This window comes from Lytechinus pictus, chromosome 4, assembly GCF_037042905.1.
Source record: "Lytechinus pictus isolate F3 Inbred chromosome 4, Lp3.0, whole genome shotgun sequence".
NCBI classification, from domain to species: Eukaryota; Metazoa; Echinodermata; class Echinoidea; order Temnopleuroida; family Toxopneustidae; genus Lytechinus; species Lytechinus pictus.
In genome coordinates this window covers 2,625,054-2,652,901 of record NC_087248.1, presented here as the reverse complement: position 1 = coordinate 2,652,901, position 27,848 = coordinate 2,625,054, and the positions used below count along the sequence as shown (strand labels likewise).

The 27,848-nt window shown below is 35.9% G+C and overlaps 1 protein-coding gene across 1 annotated transcript; it reads left to right on the top strand.

Annotated features, from left to right (window-relative positions):
- Nucleotides 1-26,102, top strand: LOC129259180 (TPR repeat-containing protein DDB_G0287407-like). The gene is made up of 17 exons (XM_064098075.1): nt 1-128; nt 5,732-6,334; nt 7,837-8,087; nt 10,664-10,848; nt 11,574-11,793; nt 12,077-12,160; nt 13,263-13,374; nt 13,760-13,933; nt 14,050-14,210; nt 14,453-14,555; nt 15,373-15,497; nt 16,069-16,275; nt 17,013-17,225; nt 17,483-17,683; nt 18,507-18,731; nt 20,154-20,331; nt 20,800-26,102. Exons 2-17 carry the CDS (start codon nt 5,758-5,760, stop codon nt 20,973-20,975), a joined length of 3,192 nt encoding a protein of 1,063 aa, XP_063954145.1. The 5' UTR covers nt 1-128; nt 5,732-5,757; the 3' UTR covers nt 20,976-26,102.
- Nucleotides 26,103-27,848: the final 1,746 nt, after the last annotated feature.

Genomic DNA, 27,848 nt, shown 5'->3' with positions numbered 1-27,848 from the left:
TCATTTGAAGACAGCATACCCGGTACGCTAGCTGACGACATTTCGACAAATACCTACGATCATTTTCGAATACCGTTCGCAACTCTTCGCGTATTTCTAAATTCTAGTGATGCTCAATCTGATATAAGGTAGGCAAATTATCATCAGATTTCTACAATAACATAATGATTCACGGTTTCAGAAAAAAAAACATTAAGGCTTCATGTGCACCGTGATCGTGGTGATGATGCGAGCACCACGGCCATGCCCATGAATGATGATAATCATGGTTAACCCAGGGAGCTCCGGCTCGCGAAGCGGGCCGGAGCTCCCTGGGTTAGCCCATGGCTTACCATGGTGCGACACTGCGAGGCAGTCGGTCAACCGAGGGCTGCCGTAGCGCTCCCTGACCCTGGGTATGTATTTGGTTGTTCCGTTGAACTGCGTTGGCTCCACTAAAAAAAATAATGGGGATGATAGTAACATGTCAGAAATTGTTAAATAATTCCCCAGAAACGACGGTTATTCCTGTCTATCTTGCTGTCCGCTGGTACGGGCAATATCAAGGACAGGGACAGGGTGGGCGGATTCAGAACCAATTTATCTTCGGCAGCTGGCAGCTTTAAAAATTAAGTAAACAAGTTTGAACTTGAGAGTTGAGTGTGTGACATTGATAATGTTAATTAATATCATGATATTTGATGTTGGCTTGTTGCGAAGTGTGACAAGGGCATGGGCCATGGGAGGGGGTAAATCTGAAAATTAAATGTAAAAGTAGGCACTAGACCCTTTTGATCAAATTTCTGTTTGCTTGTATTAGTTGTAACTGTTTGGGGGTAGAACATTTTGATTGTCAGTGATTACAATAATTTTTTTTTTTTCATTTGTCATGCTGAGGACAAGTAGCTTTTCTGTAAGTTAAAATTCTCCAAATAAAATTCCATTGACATGATGGATTACACAAATGCTTGTTTACCTTCATTTGGAAGACTTCCCCTCTATTAAAAAGAAGTAGATTTGAAACTAGTTCTCCTTTTATGCTCTTTTCCACTGTATTTTTCGTTCTCTTTAAATTTTAAAGTGGTTTTACATGAAAAAAAATACAGGCAATCAGTCAAAATAGATATTCCTGTAAGATTATAAATTACTGTCCATGTTTCATATCATGTAATGACATAAATATGTGAACAGGTACCGTGACAAACAAAGGGGATTTATCAAAACGAGGAAAGGACTTTTAAACAGTTTAAAGTAGAAAAAAAAGAACAAGAAAATCTTACATGTACATGGGGATTGACGAGCAATATTTAAGAAAAAGTGTAGCTTTAAAAAGAGAGTGAGAGAGAGAAGGTGACTTGATTTTTTTTTGCTGTGTCATTGTCATTGTGCCAGATATAAGCAAGTTATGATATAATGACTCAGCACTTTAGCTACATATGTAAGTGTGTAAGTGTCTAACAAGGGGATGGATCACAAACACTGACACTACAGGCCTACTACTGTTATAAAAGAAGGTACAATTAATTTTGTTTTCATCAGTTTGTTTTCTTGTGCATTTGTAACAGGAGACATTTTCATTAACCCCCACATGGCCTGAGCTATTTTTAAAGTGCATATAGTCTATTGATGAGGGGGGGGGCTTACATGTATTAGGCCTCTCCCTCAGATTTCTGCTATTGATCACATGATCCTGATGAAAGTCATACAATAAAATCTACTGAGTTGTGTAGCTAATTGCTGAAAGTATTCAAATTTTGCTTTATGTATATATTCTGTGAATTTGGCTGTCAATCATTAAGTAAAGCTCTGAACTTAAAGTGATGCTCCAGGCTGAAGATATTAAAATTCACAGAGGAAATTGCTGAAAATTTGATCAAAATCTGATAACAAAGTTCAAAGAATTGAATTGAATTTTTAAAGATAGGCATGTCTTCATGAATATTCATTAGGTGGGCTGATGATGTCATATCCCCACTTGTTCTTTTGTATTATATGAAATTAGGTTTATTCACAAATTTTCTACTAAGAACTTAAAATTTAAAAACAATTGGATTAACAACTGATTAAGTGCATTAGTTATTTATTACTGCAGCTAATTTCATCATAATGGAGACACATCATGTATGAAAAAAATGAAACAATTATGATTTCATGTAATAACGTAAGAAAAAGGAAAGTGGGGATGTGAAATCATCAGCCCACCTAATGAATATTCATGATGATGTGCATATAATTGTTTTCACAAAATATTGCTACATGTACACTTTAAAATTGAATAACTTTTATTTGTTATCCAACTTTGATGAAATTTTGATTTTCAGCATTTTGCTCTGTGAATTTTATTCTATTAATTTAGATATAAATATTATCAGCCTGGAGCATCCCTTTAATACTGACTTTTGGTATCTATAGGCACTCGATAGGATTTACAGAAAATGTACTTCAAAGATTTGTCTTAAAAGTATCTTATTTGTTTTTCAATATCTTATACATTTCTTTGTCTTACTTTTTATTGCTCATTTTTTTCCAATGGAAATTGCAAGCGGCACTATTTTGATCATACTTGTATTGTGATACATGTAGGAATTCTATTTTTCTTAATCAGGAACTAAAAGTAGAAATAATGATACTTTTATGAATTTTGTCTAGATAACAAATTTGCATTCAAGTTGAAGTTTATTTATTCAAAACCAAAACATTTTTAAATCAAAATAAATATACATACCTGTACAATGTAAATGAGTTCATAAACATGTATCAATTTTTAATAGATTATACCATCTAGACAAATTGGTTTAGGACCCCTTTAAAAGCAAGGCTTGCGAGCGGGGCCATGGAATACTTAACATGACTAATAACATAAAATATAGGATATACTAATCTGGGTTTTTAAATGGGCTCTAAGAGCCTCCTTAACCCTGCCACACTCATCTTTACACCCTCGTCGTGAAGACAGTGAGATGTGGCCATCAAGGTAACTTCAAGGTAACAAGGTAACTACAAAATACAAAAAAGATAAAAAGAATTATATAATAAGATTAAGATGCTAAACTAGAATGGAAAACTATTTTACAAACACACATATACGCACACACCCACATCAACCGACACATGCACATACTGAGTACAATGTTGTTCATCAACTTAAATGCAAAAAAGTACTAAAATACATATTGAAGGAAAATAGTCATAATCTTTCAAGAAAATAAGTTTTGGATAACCTTTTGAACATGGAAAGAGTTTTACTATTTTTCATATCAATAGGTAAACTGTTCCATTCTTTAATGCAGGATATATGAAAGGGGGTCAGAGTTACATTTGTTCTCGCAAATGGCTGACGAACAAGATCCCTTTGACGTGTATTATAATTATAAAAAAAGAAAGAAATAAAAATAAGCATTGATTACAACAGGGACACAACAATAATTTAGATGTTTTAATTGGGATAGTTATGTTGGATCTTATATTGCATCTTTCACAAGAAAGCTCTTTTAACATTTGAAAAACCAAAACTTAAAGAGGCTTTAAAGTTTGATATTGGAGACAAGTTTGTTGAGTACTGTTCATCAGTGCACCATTATTTGATACATTTATAGAGGACATTGACCTTTGTTCATCCCATTTGCATAATTTGTATCAAATTGTCCTGACTCCTCAGTACACAAATAGTGTGTACAGATGTACACAGTGTGTTGAAATATTCTGTTTGTTTTTCCTTGGGCAGGGAAGTAGCCTAAACTACTCTTCAAATTCAAAAACACTGATAATCTGAATCTTCAATGTCCCTTATGCTTTGTTCCCACTGTTATGCGATCCTTTATGAACACCACGATTTGCTTTCCATATTTTGATAATGAGAATTTGTGAACTATTCAAAAAAAAAATCAGTATGTTTGCAAAGACTGATCTGATATGATCACTACGATTATAACATGATGAAGATCCCTTGATTAAGATCACAGTTTCAATCGGGGGGCGAATCACAGAAGTGGGAACTAGGTATTAGATTTTCAGTAGTCCTTTTATAATTTACAGTAATGTATTAGAATCATTGTAGTGAGAATATTCTCTTCATACATGATTTATCCCTGACAATTATATCACTTTCATATCCTTGAATGTTTCACAGCATCCAGTCATTCTCTGTTCAGTTGATTGCATCTGAACTGAAGTAGCATACACTGTATATGATGCAACTTGCAGTTTCAAAAGATTGGCATAACTTGCAGTTGGCATTAAAAAGTATTATCTTTGCTTATTGACAAAAGAAAGCAGAGAGAGTGAGGAGGGATATTGTAGTGGAAGCAAGGGAGAAAAAAAGAAATCTGTAGAAGACTACCATCTGTCTATAAAGAATAATGTTCCCTCCTGAGTCATACAGGGACCTGTCTATATTCTCTGCCTGCTCATAATTTAGACCATCTACATGTACCTGGTTATAAGCATTTTATAGAGCAGTCCCTCCACGTGTTATTTTAATTTACATTCATCCAAAGGTATTTTAAAAGCTTCATTTGAACTCTATCCATACCAGGATATCTTTTATGCCTCTGCCCATTGAAGGTGATTGCAGTAGACATAGCCTTTCATTAAAGTATCTAAAGGATATGATCCCCTTTTGACTGGCAGAGATTTCAGTTGACTGTTTATTTTACTATTACTATCTTTTGTTTATATGTTTGTAATTTTATGTGTTCTTTTGTTTTTGCAGGGCCCCCATGTAAAACAGTATTCAAATTACTGATGGGGCTACCCTGTTGAAATAAAACTAATTAAATAAATGAATATAACTATCTTTGACACTCTTAAATTTAATGCTTTGCTATGAAACAAGTACAGTATAGAGAGAGGTACGTTTTGAATGGGAGAGGGTGATAGAGGGGAGTGAGAAGTGTACTGGAAACAAAAATGATGATATATAAACTCTCTGCTAAACTATACAACGTTTAATTCTCTGTATGTACATGTACAGGTAATATACATTAACAGACTTGGATAAAAAAAATCTGTTTCATATGCTATGTACCAGTCCCAGCCGTCTCGTCATGCCAGATTATATTGTACATTTTATTTGATCGAGGCTTCGTAAGGGGAATCCAGCCCAAATAAAAACTTGTTTTTTGAGAAAAAAGAAAAATCAGACAAGATGATAGGTGAAAGTTTGAACAATATCGGAGCAACAATTAGAAAGTTATCAATTCTATAAGGTGTAAAAATTGGAAATCATTATGCCCATGGAGACTTCAAATTGGCCGCATATGTAAGTGATGTAAGGCAATGGTCCCCCTACATGTACTCCATTACATACATGTAAAATGGCTATTATGTCATTTTTTTTCAAAAGTTATACTTCAAATTATATATTTTTTTCATATACCTGGGTTATATTTAGATTACTACCCCAGGGGAATTGGTACTTGAGAAAACCACAATACCTGATAATTAAGTACGTGGCCTATGGGAAAGTTGTCCTTGCCCCTTGTCATGATTTACTTACCCAGTTGCCAATTTGAAATCTACTTAGTCTTAGGGATCTCAATTTTAAAGCAGAAATAACTTTCTTATCACTTGTCTGAATTCTTTCAAATTTTCACCATTCTTTATTTTTCTCCTTTCCAACACAATATTTATGACCAAGGCTGGGTTCCCCTGTAAGTTTATTGATCAAAGTTTATTGATTAGGAAATGATCATGATTTGCAAGTGTTTATCATGTACACTGTTCAAAATATTATTTATTTCCTTGTTGACAGAATCCTGCACTTGATCTCCAGAGACAATGGGAAACGTACGCTCCCGTCCACGTCCTCGATCCCATCTTCCTGGGAATGAAACCAGCAACGTTAGCAATCGAGGATCATACCATGCCACTGACCTGAGCAGATCAGAGTCTGGGGGTCTGGAACAGCCGCTAGAGTACAAGGAGAAAGGCAGCATGGAATCAGAGAGGAAGGATGAGATTGAAAAGAGGGATAGTGCTTGCAACGGGTCTGCAGAAGAGAGGGGGAAGGCTGTAGGAGGGGATGGTGAGAAATTGAAGGAGAAGGAAGTTAAGGAGGCAGAGGAGGTAAAAGAAGCACAAAGGACTCTTGAGGATACCTCAAAGGCATATGAACCTGACAAGGAAATTGCAGTTGGACCAAAGGGTGATGCAGGAGAGATTAAAGAAAGAGAAGAACTGAATGATGAGGGGATGGATTTGAAAGAGGAGGCTAGTGAGAAGGAGACAAGGACAGCAAAAGAAAAGGAAAAGGATGAGGATGTTGTCACCGGAGAAAAACAGGATCCAATAAGCAAGGAAAAAGATAATGATGCCTCTGCAAAGCAGACTGAAGGAATCAGTCATGGGGCACAGGGTAAGTTTCTAATGACCTCGGTAATCTGTAAAGTGCTTAGATACACTGTATTGCTATGATAATGGCAGATATAAAAATGAAACCTTGAAAGTTATTGCTGTTAAGGTTGAATGTCAGTATTGTAACTCAAATATTATTGTGTAGAAAATAAATTAATTTCATAGTAGCAGTATAGAAAAAGCGAAGTCAGAATGTTGTAGCGTTACATTATGATTTTGCTATGCATTTTATATGTATTTTGTTCAATATGATTGTGACGCAAAATATCCTTTGTATTGCATTTCACAATAGTTTGCAAACTAAGTTTTTGTCTCACCTGCATAGCAGAGTGAGACTATAGGCGCCGCTTTTCCGACGGCGGCGGCGGCGACGGCGGCGGCGGCGTCAACACCAAATCTTAACCTGAGGTTAAGTTTTTGAAATGACAGCATAACTTAGAAAGTATATGGACCTAGTTCATGAAACTTGGCCATAAGGTTAATCAAGTATTACTGAACATCCTGCCTGAGTTTCATGTCACATGACCAAGGTCAAAGGTCATTTAGGGTCAATGAACTTAGACCATGTTGGGGGAATCAACATCAAAATCTTAACCTAAGGTTAAGTTTTTGAAATGTCATCATAACTTAGAAAATATATGGACCTAGTTCATGAAACTTATACATAAGGTTAATCAAGTATCACTGAACATCCTGCATGAGTTTCACATCACATGACCAAGGTCAAAGGTCATTTAGGGTCAATGAACTTTGGCCGAATTGGGGGTATCTGTTGAATTACCATCATAACTTTGAAAGTTTATGGATCTGATTCATGAAACTTGGACATAATAGTAATCAAGTATTACTGAACATCCTGTGCAAGTTTCAGGTCACATGATCAAGGTCAAAGGTCATTTAGGGTTAATGAACTTTGGCCAAATTGGGGTATTTGTTGAATTACAGCCATAAATTTGAAAGTGTGTTGGTCTAGTTCATAAAACTTGGACATAATAGTAATCAAGTATCACTGAACATCCTGTGCGAGTTTCAGGTCACATGATCAAGGTCAAAGGTCATTTAAGGTCAAAGAACTTTGGCCACGTTGGGGGTATTTGTCGAATTGCCATCATATCTCTATAAGTGTATTGGTCTAGTTCATAAAACGTGGAAATAAGAGTAACCAAGTATCACTGAACATCTTGTGCGAGTTATAGTAGTTTTCAAAATCAGCACTGCTGCTATATTGAATCGCGTGATGCAGGTGAGACGGCCAGAGGCATTCCACTTGTTATAAATCCTTTTCCCAATGTCCCAAACTGCTAACTTTTACAATCAGAATTATTTCTTTATAAATTACCATGATCATTATTAATTCCATTCAGTTTCTCCTGGTGCACACAATTAGCCTCCCCCTTCTCACCCCTTGGTAAAGAAGACAAAGAAATGATAAATAATGAATAAATTGGGATTATTTCCTCTACTACATGGACATGATTATTATTTTTCTTAAATTCCATTCAGTATCTCACGGTGCACACAATAAGCCTCCCCCATCTCACCCTACCCCAACCAAATGGCCATGGCCCACCAACGCAACCACCGTCAATGAGGTGGTGGCTGAGGTTTGGAATGAGATCGATGACCAATGTCTGCTCTATCCATTGTCTCACACCAATCTCACCCAGACACTGACCGGATGGAAGGTTGTTAGACTCTTTGTGTCTTCAACTTTTCATGATTTTCAGAATGAGAGAGAAATATTGGTCAAGAAGGTAAGCTTATCTTTATTTCTATTTTGGAGCGAGAGAGAAAGAGATACAGAAAAAAATGTCAATAGCAGAATGTAGTCATTATTAAATAAAAAATGGTTATGATCCTGGTATTTGCCTTAAACTGTGAAGGTACATATATGTACATGTACTGTAGCTATTTTGTTTACTTTTACAGCAAACAAATATTTGTGAATGGTATGCAAACATTTCTTTGGGATGACTATACAAACAATTAGTATCCCTTATCTGTTTATGAAGAGGTGGTTTACTTTGCATCCACATCCAAACTTATGGATAACATGCCGTCCTACATAAATGTACAATGTAAATTTTCATGATTCCAGCTGGAATGATACATATATATGCACAAATGAACCAAATGGAAATTGGCTCTTTGTTAATGAATTCTTTCAATGGTTGAATGATATTTTATATTTTTTACTTAAAGTGAGAAAATAATTTGATTCAGTATGACCAGTACACATATATGCTTTTCACATTTCCTTAACCCCATACTATCCTTAACCCCGGACTATCCTTAAACCCATACTATCTTTTTTTTGATTCACACTGTCTTTCTTCACCCCATACTATCTGCTTAGCCGGGGTTAACGCCTTAACCCCGGATTATCCCACAGCTCATGAATATTGATGATTCTACCATACAGAGCGTGATTAACGTGCAATTTTGACTTCTGTGATTGGCTATTGCTTAGCCCCACTTTTCCTTAGCCCAGTTTCGTTAGCACCGCAATTGTGGTGCTAGCACCACAATAAGCCGGCTAATCCTGCTTTTTTGCAGGGCCAGATAGTACCGTACTATTTACCGTGCTACTGCTAGCCCACTTTGCTAAAACGTGTGAAAATGAAGTGGGCTAAGCTTAACCCCGGGAAATTGGTGGGGCTAAGGCTCCCCCCTTAGCCCCACCAATTTCCCGGGGTTAAGGAAAAAAGTACAGTGTGAAAAGCATAATAGTAGAGCTGGGACCTTAGCATTACAACACTAATTTATTTTATAGTACCCTGTTTTAGTAGATAGTATAATTGTTATTGAATACATATACATGTACATGTATATGTATAACCTTGACCAGACAAGACAACAGCAGCACCAACAATAAAACAGGAGAATTAAAAAAAAAGATGAAGGCAAGATGTATAAATGCAGTAGCACACATTTTCAAATTATTTGTTTGTTGCAGTTTTGCATGGCAGTATTTTGCTAGTGAATATGGACCATGCAGATCAAGGACATATATTATGCATTGTATTTTTAGCCCTCCCACACCTGTGTATTCAATTCATTCATGAAAGTGTAAAATTGCTTAAAACTTGCAAGTAAATCTATCTCTCTGTTGTTAACTATTGTTGTGCGAAGCAGTTACTGTAGTTATTTCTCTTATTCATTGATATGGCACATTTCAAGGCCTTGTAGGGGAAGTTTCTATTTTCATGCAATTAGTGTCTGGAATGGTATAAAGTGGGTGCTGGGATAAAAATAAGGACATATCGAGTGGGTTTGTATTTAAATGGTTAAAATGCACAATGTACTTGTATAGTGAAACATGTAAATATGAATCATATTCATACAGTATGCCTTGGGTTAATAGTAATAAAGCATTTAGAGTGCGCTTTCTATCTAGTTTCCTATTCAGAGGCGCAGAGGGAATTATTACACAGAAGGGGGAAGGGATGTTATTTGAAGTATGATGATAGATATGTTCTAAGGTTGGCTTCAAATGAATGACTAGACTGAGCATTGTGTTGTGTATGCTTGAATATATGTAGTAACGTACTTGAATTAATAGATGATGGAGAAGGTGCACTTTTAACATTTACATTATGATAATGATAGTAACACTTGCAAGTAGAAACAAAGTATCAAGCAACGTATTTATACATTCAACTATTATTATTATTATGTTGTTAAATCAGTATTATTTTGTTGTCGTTATTCTAAATTACCGTTTTTATTTTTATTGATTTTTCTTACTAATATTGTGATTATTATCATGATTACGGTTATGGGCTATTCCATGGTTACTCACGTTACATTTGGAGACACCTTGACTCATACTTGGAGCTGTAACTCCATTATTATTGATAGGAACTAAACATCTCTTTATCACAACATAGTACGCAGTCTGACTATCCTTTGTATAAAAACAAAACTTGGGAAATTTCATTATGCTCCTGGCAAATCTTTGAAATGTGTCGGTTACTCATGTTACATGATTTGGACATGCATAAAATGAAAAGTGGACATAAGTGAAAAGTGTCCTCATGCAAGGCTTTTATGAAAGTTGATTATATCCATTTCAAAGAAGTATATTAGGGAGACAAATTTGTATATAATTAAAAAAATAAAGAACACATGTATGGTTTTTACAAGGGGTGCAGATAAAGTGGTTACTCACGTTACGGTTTAGATGGGCTATATGTACAAAGACACATTGAGCTTATGTCCACCAACCTATGGAATTGCCCTTATGCTCATTATTTATATCATTACCTTTGTTATTACTTTTTTTGTTATATATTTCATTTTTATTGCCATCATTGTTTCATACTACCAGGTGTTTCCTGAGCTACGTGAGTGGTGTGAGAAACGACGGATCCATTTCATCGAGTGTGACTTACGATGGGGCGTGCCGCGAGACTCGACGACGCGGACAGTCCTCTGCACTTGCATGGAGGAGATCGACCGATGCCATGAAGATACGGAGGGAGAACCATTCTTCCTTAACATGCTCGGTGAAAGGTCAGGAAAAGCTCATGTTATTTACCTACAGTCATGTATGAAATTGATGCCATTCTAATGTCATAGGGGTTTTTTGTGGGGTTTTTATTTGTATTCATTTAGTTTATTTTTAAGATCACCGAATACAATGTAGAATTTCTGCAAAACAATTCAGGAGCTTTGTCTTGAAGCCAAACAGGATGTACATGCATGTGAGTCAATAAGGTGAAAACAATAACGAAAACGCCAAGTTTTATGACTTCCTGATGAATCCTTGTTCAGATGCGTTCTAACAAGTGGCCCACTTATGAATTACATGGTTCAGGTCTCAAGAGATCTTCCAAGGATAACCTCAGGATGTCATAATGGTTAAATTACTATGTCTTTCATGTACCTGTCCATGATATCATAATGATTTCATTATGATATCACAAATTATTTGAATTGGTATTATGAGTTAGTCCAGGCATTCTTGTACAAATTTGCGATGACTTCATAGAAATTTGTCACCATGCAACAAGAGATATAATATCTTCTACCTTAATAGAATTCTTGGATGTCTCACTCACCCAAAGACCATGAACACAAACATGATGCTGTGCTCTGACATTGTGCCTCAGTATCGAGCTTTGATTTTTCATGCCATGTCTGAACAATCCTAAAATTCTGGCTGAAAGTAGTAATTTTGATGAAATGTTATAAATCCGGTATCCTTTTTCCCTTTCCTGTTGACTTCCTGTCTGTAGATATGGCTGGGTTCCGACCAAAGATGATGTCCCTGAAGACATAGCTAAGAAGTATGACTGGGTCGGCAATAGTTCTATCACCCACATGGAGATCCTACACGGGGCTTACCGATTCTGCAACCGCAACGCTGCATTTTTCCTGCGAGAGGTGGAAGACATGCCGGATGATGTGAAGGCAAAGTTTGCAGACCCCACTGATCTTGGCCTTCGACAGATTGATGTAAGATTCCATTTCGAATGGAGGATAATTACTGAGCGATTGTAAGATGACATTGAAATGGCAGTAAAATAGTTTTATTTCCATAATAAAATTTTCTGAATGTTTTCCCTTTTTTTACCATTTCTTTCATTTATTGTAGGATTCAACCTTGTAATTTCATTTAATAATGACCAGTGACACCATAAGAGGGAAACAATCTTTTGGCAGAGTTTCAATGTTAGCTGAAATGTTAGTTCAATATATATTTTTTCTATAAATCATTTTAATTTCCTTTGATTGACAGAGATTGAGGACAAAGTTAGCCTCAAGATTTCCAGAGCAAGCACACAATTACACCTGTCAGTATGACCCATCAGATACAAGTTGTGTAAGTATGCTTTAAGAATATTTCTCATGGCTTTAAGTGTGTTTTTTCGGGGGACTTTAAGTGTACTTTCTATGGCTTTAAGTGTAGTTTTTGATGGCTTTAAGTATATTTATCTAGGTCTGTAGATCAGTCCCCAAGCAATCTTCTAACGTATGTTCATACTTTTTTCATAATTTTTGTCTCGCCTTAATAGCAGAGCGAGGCTATAGGCGCCGCTTTTCCGACAGTGGCGGCGGCGTCAACATCAAATCTTAACTTAAGGTTAAGTTTTTGAAATGTCATCATAACTTAGAAAGTATATGGACCTAGTTCATGAAACTTTAAGACATGAGGGTAATCAAGTATTGCTGAACATCCTGCCTTGGTTTTAGGTCACATGACCAAGGTCAAAGGTCATGTAGGGTCAATGAACTTAGACCATGTAAGGGGGATCAATATCAAAATTTTAACCTAAGGTTAAGTTCTTGAAATGTCATCATAACTTAACAATTATATGGACCTAGTTCATGAAACTTACACATAAAGGTAATGAAGTATTACTCTACATCCTGCCAGAGTTTCTGGTCACATGACCAAGGTCAAAGGTCGTTTAGGATCAATAAACTTTGGGCATGTTAGGAGTATTATTTTGTTGAATTTCCATAGTAACTTTAAATTTTTATGGAGCTAGTTTATAAAACTTAGACATAAGAGTAATCAAGTAGGCCTATCACTGAACACCCTGTTCGAGTTTCAGGTCACATGACCAAGATCAAAGGTCTTCTAGGGTCAATGAACTTTGGTCATGTTGGAGGTATAGTTTGTGGAATTGGCATCACAACTTAAAGTCTATGGATCTAGTACATGAAACATAGACATAAGGTTAATCAAGTATAAATGATTGTTTTGCACACATCGTAGATCACATGATCATGGTCAAAGGTCATTTTGGGTCAATGGACATAGCATTTTATTATCATATGAATGTTTTTTTTGTGAATAATTATTCAATAGCTGTTTTCAAAATCAGCACTGCTGCTATATCGAATCTTGTAATGCAGGCGAGACTACCAGAGGCATTCCACTTGTTTTGTAAACATCCATATCTTTATTTATATTTCAGATTAAACTTGTTGGATTGGAAAAATTTGGGCAGGGGGTCCTTGAATACTTCAAGTTTGTTATCGATCGTAAATACCCTAAGGAAGCTGTGGAACTCACACCAGAAGAGCAAGGTGAGGACAATACTAAAGTGATGATAATGATGGTGGTGGTGGTCATGTAAGTGATGGTGGTGATGATGATGATGATGATGACGATAGTGATGATAATGGTGATTATGGTAATGATTATAACTATGATGCAACTGCTATGATGATTATTATAGTAATCATGGTTTTGGTAATGATAAGGGTGATGATGATGATGATTATGATAATGATAATAATGATGGGGATTATAGTAATGATGATGATGTTGATGATGGTGAGATGATGATGCTGCTGTTAAACCATTCTTGTAGAGGAATGATAGAAGCTTGAGTGTACCTTCAATTTTGAATATTACTATTAGTTCAAATTAAGTATTTATTTCTCTGCATTTCTATTTCATTCCAAACAGAAAGTGATCGTCAGACTCTGTATCTTGGTCACAAGGGTCAGTTGATCTACGGCCGGGAAAGAGAAATCAAATATCTACAGGACTATGTGACAGGTGCCGGAGATTACTCCAAAGAAAGTCTGGCAGAGCAATGGCAGTCTAGATTCTATCCTGAAAAATGCAAACAAGTCCTTTGTGAGTAAAATTTATCACTTATTTCCCTTCGATGTTTATATTTAGTTGTGAAAGTTAAGGGAGTCTAGTTGCCTACATGTTTTTTTCATGTCTTTTTCCTTGTTTTATTGTCCAAGTTGAAGCAGAAGAGAAGAATGAACCAGAAAGTGATGAAAAGAAGGATGAAGAGGAAAGTGAAAAAGAGAATAAGACTCGGCATTCTCCTGTTGCCGTGGTAGCCCAGTCCGGTCAGGGCAAATCATCATTGATGGCCAGATTCATCATGGAAGCTAAACAGGTGAGGAAAATCATCTTGATTCTAACTTCTTTAGCCAGAATGAAAGAGATCACAATTTTAATGGTGGAGGGTTTGGAAAGTGATTGAATCCGATGGCCTAGGTAATAATATATCTTTTAAAAGTGCTTAGACAAATGATCACTACTTTAGTAACCACCTGCTTATATTATGTTCCCCCAGCTGACATATAACCTGATATAAAAACTGTTCGCTTCAATTTTCCCTTACATTTCCCACCACAGGCTGGACTGAATGTATTCTTCCACCTTGTAGGTTGCAGTGGGGACAGTCTTAGCCTGATCAAGATGCTAGCAAGGTTGTGTCACTATCTGGCGCCCTCTGAAGGTGAGATGTGTCCCAGTCAGTGAGTGATTAGTTGCATAGTTGCATAATCATCTTTTATTTCCTGAAGAACTGAAAATAAATGTTTTTGCCTTCGCACAGTTAAAAGCTTCAGACACAAAAAAGCTTGATGGGGCATACTCTTATTGAAACTTTGTTCAACAAGTGGGTGTTCAAACAAGACTAGCACACATAAAACTTTCTCAGACCACCTGAGTGAAGGGTTTGCACAGCAGACTAGTCACAAACTGTTTATAACAGAAGTACAGACAAATTGTGCAAAGTGTGGAGATGAATTCTAATGTCAATGTCAAGATAATTAAGTCATTTCTATTCACTGTAATCAGTGAGATATAGATTGAGTTATTAAAATCTCATACTGATAACTCTAGTGTTGTCAATACAATACAAATATTTGCAGTACAGGGACCTGTTTCATAAAGAGTTATGACTGTTGTAACTGTCATAATGGCAACTACCATGGTAACAGGGCTCAGCAGCCAATCAAAATCAAGGTTACCATGGTAGTTGCCATTATGACAGTTACAACAGTCATAACTCTTTATGATGACGAAGTTACAACAGTTGTAAGTCCTTTATCATTTCTATAAAAGTCAGTTTAATACAGATCAGTTCAAATCATTTAGGGTTTTGATAGTTCTTGATTCAATAGAGCTCGGCCCAACACAAGTAAGTTTCGTATAGACCCATTCGATTCATCTGTCAAATGTATATCACATTGATCAGTTAGGTGCATTGTTTATCAGTTCAACTACTGTGATGCAAGTTAGTTCAAATCTGTTACATTTTCGTCCTTTAGATGAGAGAATATCTAAGTTGAAAGACATGTCAACAGAGAATGTTGTGAAGTTGAGTAGAACTCTTCTCAAAGAATACATGGATGAAGGAAAACAGCTTGTCATCGTCATTGATGATTTAACTCAGGTAAATCAAATTTACATTTGTAGTCAAATTTACCCTTTTCCAACAGAGTAGTTAATAGCATTACATTTACTAGCTCAAAACTTTATGAAGCTTGATAACTACACAAAGTATGTGCAGTTGCCAGTATTACACGTAGATCTAATGTGCCATAGTATCGATCCCTTAAGTTCTGTAGTTAATGTTTGAGCATTCGTGTCTCCTTTAACCGGTACAATACTTAAAAATTTCTATTATTTGAGAGCATTTTTAGTCCCCTTTCTGTCTATGCACCTATGTAAAGATTATGTGATGAGTTTATGTACATGGAATATATAATGAATAAATATGCTGATTGATCACCAGGCAATGGAATGGAATAAGATGAAAGAAATAATAAGGAAATCAGAAGCAGTGTGCAGTCAATTTGATAATGGAACCCAACTGAAAAGTGCAAATTGTATTAAAAAAATTTGCTTTTAGTATATCGTAGATAATTTAGTGTATATAAGTCGAAAGATGCATAAAAAAAGAGGACACTGATATTTTCTTTATTCAAAATAAAATATTTATTTCTAATTTCAAACCTTTCTAGTTGCAACTTGATGATGCGAGTTGGTCAGACTGGATTCCTGATTCTCTAGAGGGTGATGTCTACATGGTATTCAGTCTCGTCCAAGAGGAATATAAAATGAAGGAAATAAAAGCAAAGGTACCCTCTCTTCGGTACCTTGAGCTTGGTCATCTTGACCATTGTGCTCGAGTGACCATTGTTGAGAACTTCTTTGACCAGTACAACAAGGTGAGTGTTATAGTTTACCTGCTAATGCTTCTAAACACTTACAGATATGACATGATAATGATATTCTGCTTTTATATAGCACTTTGTACAACAGAACAATGTCTCTCAGTGCTATAGAGATATATCATTACCCCTGTCAATGGATCCTGGCTTGCCCGCACACAATGTAAGCACTATCTCAGAGGCGCGATAGCTCAGTCTGTAGAGCTAGGATTCGGATTCCGGTTACCCGGGTTCGATTCCCACTTAGTGCGCTAGTGCCCTTAAGTAAGGCATTTATCCTCATTACCAGGTCCCTCGGAGAGGACTGTAAGCCGTTGGTTCTCTTGTTGCTTGCTGACAAGCCTTCATGCTTTCTTAGCAATTTGGTAAAAAATCACCACCATTTACCATTTACTTTCTCCTTTCCCTGGGGAACATTCCAATAAGATTTTCAAACTCGATTGATAGGCATAGGCTATAATTGCATCGTACCAGGTACCCATTTAACACCTGTGTGAAGAGTGGCAAATTGTGGACTGACGCCTTGCCAGTGGACACAAGGCTGTGCTGAGATTTGAACACACAATCCTCTCAGTGCAAGATGAAAGTCAGAACCTCTACACCACAATGATCCATGACATATTGGGTCGGCCTGTCTTACAATTTGATTCATTGACATCAATTTTTTATAGCCAAATTGAAATGGTTCTGTTAATTTCATCAGGTCGTTTTTTTCTCCCTTCTTTGACCTTCAGAAACTTGATCCAGAGCAGTTGGAAATCTTGACACGCTCTCCTGGAGCTGAGAATGCTCTGTGGCTAGCTCTAGCCTGTGAAGAACTGAGAGTCTTTGGGGCATTTGAAGCATTGACTGCACTGATCAGGGATCTACCAGATAACCTAGAAGGTATGGTGTGTGACATCCTGCAGAGATTGAGATCAGAAGATGAGACAGGATTAGTTGAGAAGGTAAAGAATTTAATTAAGCATGTAGGTACCTGTAAAGAATTGTGTCTTTTTAGGTGTTGATTTATATTTTTGGATCTTGGAATGACATGTTAGATACCCTCCAGATATTGAGAACATAAAAGTAACAGGGTTATTTAAGGTCAGATCTAGAGAAAGGCTTAATCGCAGTTATCGCCTTTGGTTATTGAAAGACCTGATATAGTCAGTGACTGTAATCAGTATTCAATATTAACTTCTTTTGTCTACCTCTTGTCCAGACTCTTTGCTTCTTGGAGTGCTGTATGAAAGGTCTCACAGAACAGGAGTTAGAGTGTCTCCTAGGGGACATGGAGACCAAGACACCCATACCTAAGCTACACCTTGCCATGGTACGAAGAACCCTCAAACCATTCCTCAGGAGAATCAGCGGTATGTGCAAAGTGGAATGCATCACATTCTTCCATCATGCTATTGGATGGGTAAGATCTTGTCTCAGCATAGGACATACATAAAGGCGACAGGCCATTTCGCCCTGATGACAGCTCAAATTGCCCCTGACCCCCCCAAACCATGTATGCTTTTGGGCGGCCATTCTTTCTAGAGTTGCCTCAAGATCTGTTCCAAAAAATGTTCTAGAGTTTTTAGAAAATCAATGTTCTAACTGTGGCAGAAGAATAATATTTACTTTTACTGCACGATTACTTTTACCCCTAAAAGTAGCCCTTCAAATGAAAGAAATAGCTCCCAAAATTCTGAGAAAATTAGCCCCTAATTTGAGCAATTTTTTTGTCTAACATGGCCTAACAAAAGGTTCCATAACTTAGGAACCGCTTACTTGGGCATCCTGAAATTGGTTTATAAGGTTTTATGAGAAATAAAAAAAAGTCATGAAACATCAAGGTGATTTTTTTTATGGTCTAGAGTTTCTGAAAAATGTCAGGGGACCAAACACGCATATGCAAACAAGCCCCTTCCCTTATGCAATTTAAGAGTAAACATACATATGATGGGTGGGCTGATAAAACCTTGTATCTCAAAATTTAAATATATTGATGACAGCTCAGAATGAGCTAGCTTTTATAGTTATGACTTTGGTAGCAACCTTCTTTTGCCTCAAAAGAGTTTTTCACAGGTATCAGGGGACTGTTTTCAGACAATACAAGACTGCCACCATTGCTATATTTTTAAAAGACAGCCTTTTCTACGCTGCACTCAAAATTTTTGAATTTTGAGATACGAGGTTTTGTCAGCCCAGCAACGGATTGCTCTTATGTCTGAATGTTTTATTCACGTCATTACCAGGTTGTGAGAAAGACGTTGCTTGCCGATGCTACCGAGCTGGCAAAATACAATCTTCACATGGCAGAGTACTACTTGAACTGGTATGAGTACAGTGATGATTTGGCAGCAAAGAATGCAGCCTTCCATCTCAGTAAGTCCAATGACAAGGGCCGCTTGGTGAACTTCCTCACTAAGGACAAACGTAGCAGGTTCTTAGGACCGGTCCTCAAATCTGGCTACCTCAAGGTGAGATTTGATAACAGTGATATACTTCGATGTAGTAGAAGTAGTAGTAGTAGTAGTAGTGATGTTAGTGTAGAAGAAGTACTCATTGTACTGCAGAAGTAGTTGTGGTGGAGGTGGTGATGGTGGATACATAGTAGAAGTAGTAGTAGCAGTAGTAGTAGTAGTAGTAGTAGTAGTAGTAGTAGTAATAGTAGTAGTAGTAGCAGTAGTAGTAGTAGTAGTAGTAGTAGCAGTAGTAGTAGTAGTAGTAGTAGTAGTAGCAGTAGTAGTAGTAGTATTAGTAAAGTAGCAGTAGTAGTAGTAGTAGTAGTAGTAGCAGTAGTAGTAGTAGTAGTAGTAGTAGTAGTAGTAGTAGTAGTAGTAGTAGTAGTAGTAGTAGTAGTAATAGTAGTAGTAGTAGTAGTAGTAGTAGTAGTAGTAGTAGCAGTAGTAGTAGTGGTAGTAGTAGTAAAGTAGTAGTAGTAGTAGTAGTAGTTGTAGTAAAGTAGTAGTAGTAGTAGTAGTAGTAGTAGTAGGAGGCCTAGTGTTATTGTCATAGTAGTCATGGTAATAGGGTCGTAATAGTAAACAAATATATCAGGCTTTGAGAAAGTATAGTGGAATTATTTATCCGAGGTTGGTCTGGCAATTACTATTTTTCCCCGAGGGGCGAAGCCCCGAGGGAAATATAGTAGTTTTGCCAGTCCAACCGAGGATTAATAATTCCCACTATACTTTCGAATGAAACGCCTGATATATTTGTTTTATATCCTACTTTTAATAATTTATAACCAAAATCTATGCGCTAAGCATGCAAAGTCCTGTTACTTGCGTTGAATTACCTACTTTTCTCCACCGCGCTCAGCGGAACGCAGATTAGTGTCTGCGCTGACGCATCGCGCTGGACTTGCGCGCCCGGGAGAGAGAGCGCGCAAGCCGGTGCGCCGAGATATCCAGTTTTGTGAAATAATGACGTCATAATATTGGTATATCCAAAAATATATCGAGGTCTGACGTCGCGCAACATCATAGTTGAAATATATTAGGTCACATGATGCTACTTGAACCAATCACTATACAGGATTTACTCTATGTAGGATATAATAGCAGATGTAAAAATGATAGTCATGGTTGTGATAGAAGAGGAGAAGAACTAGCCATGGTCACCAAGTTCTGCAAAGCCTTATCTTTTTTTAATGTCAGGTCACTTCAGGTTTCAACTAATGACATACCCATTCTATGATTCTCTGTCTTTCTTTGATATGCTCATTAAGAGGTATGGAAGTTTTTCAGTCTAATTAGCAGATCTGATAAGCTTGAGATGTTTTCTCCATTTGCTCTTCGGTCAAGATGACGACATTGCAATAGATTAGCTCAATTTTTTTTAACTTCTCGCAGCTCAATTTTTAACAAGGTAAATTATACAATTTTTCTGAATTCCAGCATTGTCGTTGTCGAGCGATGATCAACACAAAAGGACCGTTCCAAACCCAACTCTTTCTTTGTAATTTCTGTGGTCCTCAACGTAATGCCTTTGGCAACGAAGTCTGGTGCAATGCAGAGAGCTGTATTCTATGTGGCCATTTTGTGAACCAAATGTTCAGGAAAGACAGCAATAAAGGTAAGCAAGATTTGAAATAGAAGTTAGGTTGTGTAGAATATGTAGAACCAAATGATTATAATATTATACAGGGGTTTAAGTGCCTCATTAATTTATGCCAGATTTATGATTTGTATAATTGATCAGGAATATGCTTTTGCATTATAACATCTTTGAGGTCATGGTCTTGTGGTTATGACTCTTGTCTTTCAATCTGAAGGATGTGGGTTCAATTCCCAGCCATGGAATGTTTCCTTCAGCAAGAAATTTACCCACATTGTGCTGCACTCAACCCAGGTGAGGTGATTGGGTACTGGCAGGAAGAAATTCCTGCAAATGCCAGAGCGCATGTTGGCAGCACGGCTATAGCTGGGGTAATAATAATATCATTGTAATGCGCAATTGAGTTTATACATATATAAATTGTGCGATATAAATGCACAATTATTATAATTACCTCCTGTGTTATGTTGTTTCTTAATCTTTCAGCCTACCGATGTCAGCAGCATCCTCTGAAATGTCCACGATTTCCAAACGCTAAGAGCTGCATGCTATGCAAACGCACCATCATGGCAGGGCAAGAGAAACCAGCCTACCTCTGTCAGTTCTGCCATATGATGGGAGGGTTTGTTACATGTAGTAATCTGAATACTGATAGCAGATAGTGTTGCTTATGTCGAGGACACTTCAATTTGACACCAACATTTATCACAAAGGAACTTTAGAAACAGTGTTTTGATAATGTAGTTCTGCATAAATCTGCAATATGTTAATGTGTGTCACTGAATACTCATGAGAGATGGTGTTGCTTATTTCGTGTACACTTCTTTTGGACACCAACATCTATGACAGAGGAACTTCAGAAGCAGTCTGTGGCCAGTTCAGTAATATGGGAGGGTTCACCACATGCTGTAATCTGAATCCAGAAAGCAGATAATGATGTCGCAGTGTTGAAAGCTTCTTTGGACACTAATATGTATCATGGATTAGCTTTGGAGTCGGTCTTCAGGCCAGTTCTGCAATATAGGAGTTTGTCACATTGAACATGAATAGTAATGGGAGATTGTGTCGCTGGTGTCTTGAATACATCGCTTGGGTACCAATGTGTATCATGAAGAGACTTGAAAAATGGCCCAATGTCCGCTCTTTGATTTGGCTAAATTTGTCATGTGCTGAACTTGTCATTCTTTAGCCATTTTCTTTCCCTGTTTATAGCCCTTTTGTATTCTTTTTGAAAATGGCAACAGAACAGTGCATTGTGTCCATTTTCCACAGATTTGCTCTCAGTGGAAACTTGAGTACTAATGGGAGATAATGTTATGCTGTCCTCTCTTGGACACCTATGCAGATATGTTTGTTTTCATTAGCACAGACATGGGAAGACTTCATTGATAATTGTTCTTCGGAGGAAACATAAGCTTTTGTAGAATAGGAGTCTTTAATCTCATGAAGAAGCAGTGGGAAATTCCCAGGAAATGACTTGGTGGACGTTTTATCTGACAAGTCCAGTTTCATCTGACAGTTGCCAAAGTAATATAGCTTCTCAGCCAATCAAATTAAATAAAATTTGTTAGACAAACATGTTGATGAAATGCTCTCCAGATTTTTACCTTCTTTACATTACCATTGCTGCAAATAAAAACGACACAAGAATCAAGTAAATGAAAATGAATAGATAGCCAAGTTTTCAAATTACCTGAAATTATCTGCATGCTAAAATATTGATTTAACATGAATTTAGACATGTATTCTGGTCTATATGCTCATATAAAATTCCAATCAAATATTGTTTGCCTGTTTCAAATTCACATATACAGTCACTCTAAACTGGAAAATTTGAAGATTTTGAGGTAGGCTTCCCATTATGAATACCAAAACTGATTTCACCTCTATCATGTTTGTATTGATGAAACTCCATGAATAAAATAACAGAATGCTTGAGCAACAGACATAGATGAAACTATTAAAGTCATTCCTTATTTTTAAGTAATTACACCAAAGATATAAGTATTCATAATTCCAGTACTCCCTTTTATCTTCTTGATAAGCCTTAGATCACTTTGAAAGCAATTATTACTAATTTATGCGAATATAAATCATGCAGCTATCAGAATTTTTTTTCTTTGGTTACAGCAATAATGGCACCGAATTAGTACTGAAATAATATTACTACTACTATTGTGAATCCTACTTGGATGGTTTTAAATAAAGTTGTCTGTATATCATGTATGACATAGGAATTAATAACTGATGACTGGTAACCTTTTTTTAGGGTGCTTATTAAGATTTTCACTCCTTTGATTCTCATCAGGTAAAATTGAACTTTAGTCATTCTGATTGAAATATCAAATTTTGAGCCAAAAGTCTGAATGAAAAATGAAATATTTCTCATGATAAGATTATTGTTTTTGGAATTGCACTCCTATTATGATTTTTTTCCCTTAACTTTTTAGCCCCCCAAATGCCTTTTATTGAGTCAAATAATATCAAAATATACACCAGCAAACATTATTACACAATCAGTAAATGAACTCAAAACATTAATAATACTTCACATTTCTCTCAAGTAAATAAAGAATGAAGTGACATCCAATAGGTTTTAAAATTTCTTAAACAAACCCAATATAGAGTTACATGTAATGTATCTCTCATCTTCACAATACTGAATATTTTTTTTTGCATATGTAAACACAGGGTTTTTTTTAATTTAGCTTTTGAAGAATTTCTTTTTGGCTTATACATACCAAACAGTTCAATGCATCATTTCTTTCTCAACGAAACCAAAGATTTATTTTTTCAAACTAAACTTGACATGTGCCTGAGAACATTCATTTATGCCATTATGTTAACCCATCAGGGACCAAGCCGCATATATGTGGATGGAGTCTATGGAAAACATGTGTTATAGTGAAATCATTCAGTCTCTTATGGGTTAAACCAGGAAATGTAGTTTATCTCGTTTAGTACAAGAAAGGGTCACCAGCTGTGTGTATTAAATGTAATGATTAATTTGATTACATGCATGTACATGTTGGAGGTCTAGAAAAGAAAAAAAGTGTATGTTAAGAATTGCTTAGGTTACACCAATTGCTATATCATTCCAGATTAACTTACATGTATGTGGCACTAAAATTAATTTCTAAATTGGGGTTTCATAGATAGTTTTTATGATCCATTCACTTATGAATACATGTATATTTAAATTTATTTATTTTCCACAATCTGATAAAAATACAGGTACAATAGCATAAAAACACATTCAAAAATGCATTCAAACATGAATACAAAAGGGTACATTATAAATAAAGTAAATAACAGAAAGTGGTGGGATTAACAATAGACCTCAAGACCTTACAAAGGTATATCCCTATATATATATGCAAACAGTTCTACACATGTGAATGAAACGGATAACTATGAGTGTTAAGCATTGATTATAAGAATTATTATTCAAATACAAAGTAACAATTTTTAGTAACCAAATTTAGAAATCAACATATTTAAGTTTACCTCCTAAGAACAAAGAAATGAAATGAATACTATTAAACAGTACTGTGTATGAAACATTTAAATCATGTAGTCTTTCATCTTAATATTTGTGTCTAACATTATGATTTTTTGTTTAGATCTGCCTTGTATAAATCAGATGAAATCTTCTTTTGATCTTCTGCTTTTCTATAGTGTTATATTTTTGTCATATGCCATATTTTTACATAATGTAAATTCTTTTCACAGTATGTATAGTGTGTAATGCAGGCAATTAAACTAGCAAATAAAAGGCAATACTTTTTTGTTGATAATGAAATATATTGTAATAGATTAATTTTATCAATTTCCTCTTGTGTTTAAATTTACAAGCAGTTCTTTCAGTTCCCATTCATGCTATGAACTAACAGTAAGTTAGGTTTTTGTTTTATGAATATTTTATCATGTATTTTTTATTATAAAAAGACCATTCAGTCTTCAAAGTGTATTTTATTGATTGATTTATTGTTTGTACAGTTTTTGTCTCACCTGCATAGCAGAGTGAGACTATAGGCGCCGCTTTTCCGACGGCGACGGCGGCGGCGACGGCGACGGCGGCGGCGGCGTCAACACCAAATCTTAACCTGAGGTTAAGTTTTTGAAATGACAGCATAACTTAGAAAGTATATGGACCTAGTTCATGAAACTTGGCCATAAGGTTAATCAAGTATTACTGAACATCCTGCCTGAGTTTCATGTCACATGACCAAGGTCAAAGGTCATTTAGGGTCAATGAACTTAGACCATGTTGGGGGAATCAACATCAAAATCTTAACCTAAGGTTAAGTTTTTGAAATGTCATCATAACTTAGAAAATATATGGACCTAGTTCATGAAACTTATACATAAGGTTAATCAAGTATCACTGAACATCCTGCATGAGTTTCACATCACATGACCAAGGTCAAAGGTCATTTAGGGTCAATGAACTTTGGCCGAATTGGGGGTATCTGTTGAATTACCATCATAACTTTGAAAGTTTATGGATCTGATTCATGAAACTTGGACATAATAGTAATCAAGTATTACTGAACATCCTGTGCAAGTGTCAGGTCACATGATCAAGGTCAAAGGTCATTTAGGGTCAATGAACTTTGGCCAAATTGGGGTATTTGTTGAATTACAGCCATAAATTTGAAAGTGTGTTGGTCTAGTTCATAAAACTTGGACATAATAGTAATCAAGTATCACTGAACATCCTGTGCGAGTTTCAGGTCACATGATCAAGGTCAAAGGTCATGTAAGGTCAAAGAACTTTGGCCACGTTGGGGGTATTTGTTGAATTGCCATCATATCTCTATAAGTGTATTGGTCTAGTTCATAAAACGTGGAAATAAGAGTAACCAAGTATCACTGAACATCTTGTGCGAGTTATAGTAGTTTTCAAAATCAGCACTGCTGCTATATTGAATCGCGTGATGCAGGTGAGACGGCCAGAGGCATTCCACTTGTTGTGGAATATGTTTGAATTTTTACAACTCAAGCTTAACTATTTTTGATACTCAAATCATCTTGTTAATGTCATTAATCTGTAAAGGATAGCCAAATCTTTATATTTATAATTTTCAGCTTAAAAACTCTTGATATTTTTTTTTCAATCTGCAAATGTATGGTTTATTCATTGTATCTAATACTTTACAAGTAGGGAAAAAGTTTGTGCTGTGAAATATTAGTAATACTTGTCAGAGTAGTACATTTATGTGTAAATGTATGTGTCTTTATCAACAATATTTTTTTATTATATTGTATGAAAATAGTATATTTTTCATCTCAAGCTTTGAATTTCATGTGAAGTAAACTTAAGTTAGGTTAATGATCTATACGGAAAATGCAATAAAGGACTTTAATTTATAAAAACAATGTGCAAATCATATATATGGTAAAATGATGTAGAGTATAAAGTAAGTGAAATAGAAAATCATATTCAGTCACCATCAGTGAGATTTTTTGTGTATTTTGTTAGCTTTAATTGGTATTCTTTCCTCAGTTTGGGATTGATGCTTGCTTAATTCAGATTTCATGACAGTGTTTTGTGAATAGATTTATTTTTTTCTTTCTTTCATGGTAGGTATGTTCAGCTCTGAATGAAATTTTCTAGTAAGAATATAATGTGTACAATGTAGAATACTCTTTTTATTGTTTATTCTTGTTACGATTATCAATTATTGGGGGCAATCAACTGTAGGGCTTTTTCTACTCATTCTTGACCACATGTTTTCAAACCACCCCGAAATACATTTATTTTGATTGATCAACTTATTACACTATTCACGTTTATATCTACATGCTTTCTTTTGGCAGTTCCAGATTGTGTATCCATTACGCCATCAAGTGCATTGTGTTTGCTATTGAATGTAAATATGCTCGATTAATCAGCAACAATTGTTTGAATATTTTAAAATGTTAATAGTGATATTTTTTTTACCATCTTAGACCTCATTCTCATTATACTTTCTAAAACTAGTTTACTGGAAACCAGTTCAGAAACCAGTTTGGAAGATCGCTTTGCTATTGTTCCCATTCGATCACCTGAAAGTGGTTTTCAAGACCACTTCACGTAATCGATCTTGTTGCTATGCGAACACTCTCAGTGGGGTGACACGTACACGCAAAATTTGAAACCACTGCGTACGCATTCTACACACAGTGTGTGGAGTAGCACATTGTCGCTTCTCGAAGATAGGTTTTGTCCTCACTTTTGTTATTGTTATACCGAGGTTGTTTTACCTGACTGCTAAGAAAGCACGAATGCCTGTGAGCAAGCAACCAGGGGACCAACGGCTTAAGGTCCTCTCCGAGGGACCTGGTAATGAGGATAAATGCCTTACCAAAGGGCACTAGCGCACCACTTGGGAATCGAACCCGGGTCACCGGAATCCGAAACACCCGCTCTACCGACTGAGCTATCGCGCCTCTTAAATTGTTAAAAAGAGATTTTTAACATTAGATCGCGAGATGATTCTGAACTGGTTTGGAAATTGCTTCAACCGTTCTCATTACATGTTAAACTAGTTTCCAGTAAACTAGTTTTAGGACGGTAATGAGAATAGTGTCGTAATATCATGCTGGAAAATACCCCTTTTGCAGATGTTCATTAGTTACACTCTAACCTCCATGAAATATGCAATAATAAAACTTGAAACATCTTCGGATTCTTGTGCGTCATAGCACAATTTCAAGGTATACAACAATGTTTACATTATTGATTGTATTGTACTACGATACCATTGTTGCACTAAATTCCAGATGGAAACGCCTCATGTGGGATTTTAGAATCCAGAAATATATTTCCCCTCGAGTTTTAAAACGTTATTCATAAACATGCTAGATGCATCGCACACATCGTTTAAATTGGGCTAAAACTACTAAAAAACAATTTGTGGTTGTACATCTTTACATTGATATAAAGTTATTTTTCTTGCCAATAAAACCATACCTGGTTGTAGTCCAAGGGCAGTTATTTTTTTCTTATTCATCATTTAATATCATGTAATATGTCATTTTCCTAGTAAAGATTTTGTGTTTGTGATGATAATCATTAAGTGCATTCAAAAAAAAATTTCCACCAAAATCACGGTGAATGAATCCATCTATTCTAATCGTAATCGTTATCTGATTAAATTGCAACCCTTTTCATTGACTATTTATGTTGTATGAAATGATTGTTATGTTTTTTTTATATCAATGTGTAATAATCTTATTGAAAAGATGTTATGAATAAAGTTGTCTTTAGATTTGTACATTTCTAATCAAATGTGATGTAGTTCCTTTAAGCCCTTTTTTATCTGTCTATAGTGTTATTGTTATATGTGTGTTTGATTCTTGCTATGTTAATGATGATGGTAACTCATGGTAATGATGAAGATGGTGAAGATGATGGTGATGATGATGATGGTGATGATGACAAATGGCGATGGTTAAGATAATGATGATGGTGGTGATGACGAAGATGGTGAAGAAGATGATGAAGAGGACAAATAATGTTGACGATGACTATAATAATTCGCGACGAA

What these genes read in the sequence shown, in the direction of transcription:
- LOC129259180 (XM_064098075.1), top strand. Translation starts at nt 5,758, where the DNA reads ATGGGAAACGTACGCTCCCGTCCACGTCCTCGATCCCATCTTCCTGGG. An exon ending in CTTAACATGCTCGGTGAAAG is followed by an intron (nt 10,849 to 11,573) that starts GTCAGGAAAAGC and finishes TCCTGTCTGTAG; the next exon opens with ATATGGCTGGGTTCCGACCA. An exon ending in TCTTTGACCAGTACAACAAG is followed by an intron (nt 16,276 to 17,012) that starts GTGAGTGTTATA and finishes TTTGACCTTCAG; the next exon opens with AAACTTGATCCAGAGCAGTT.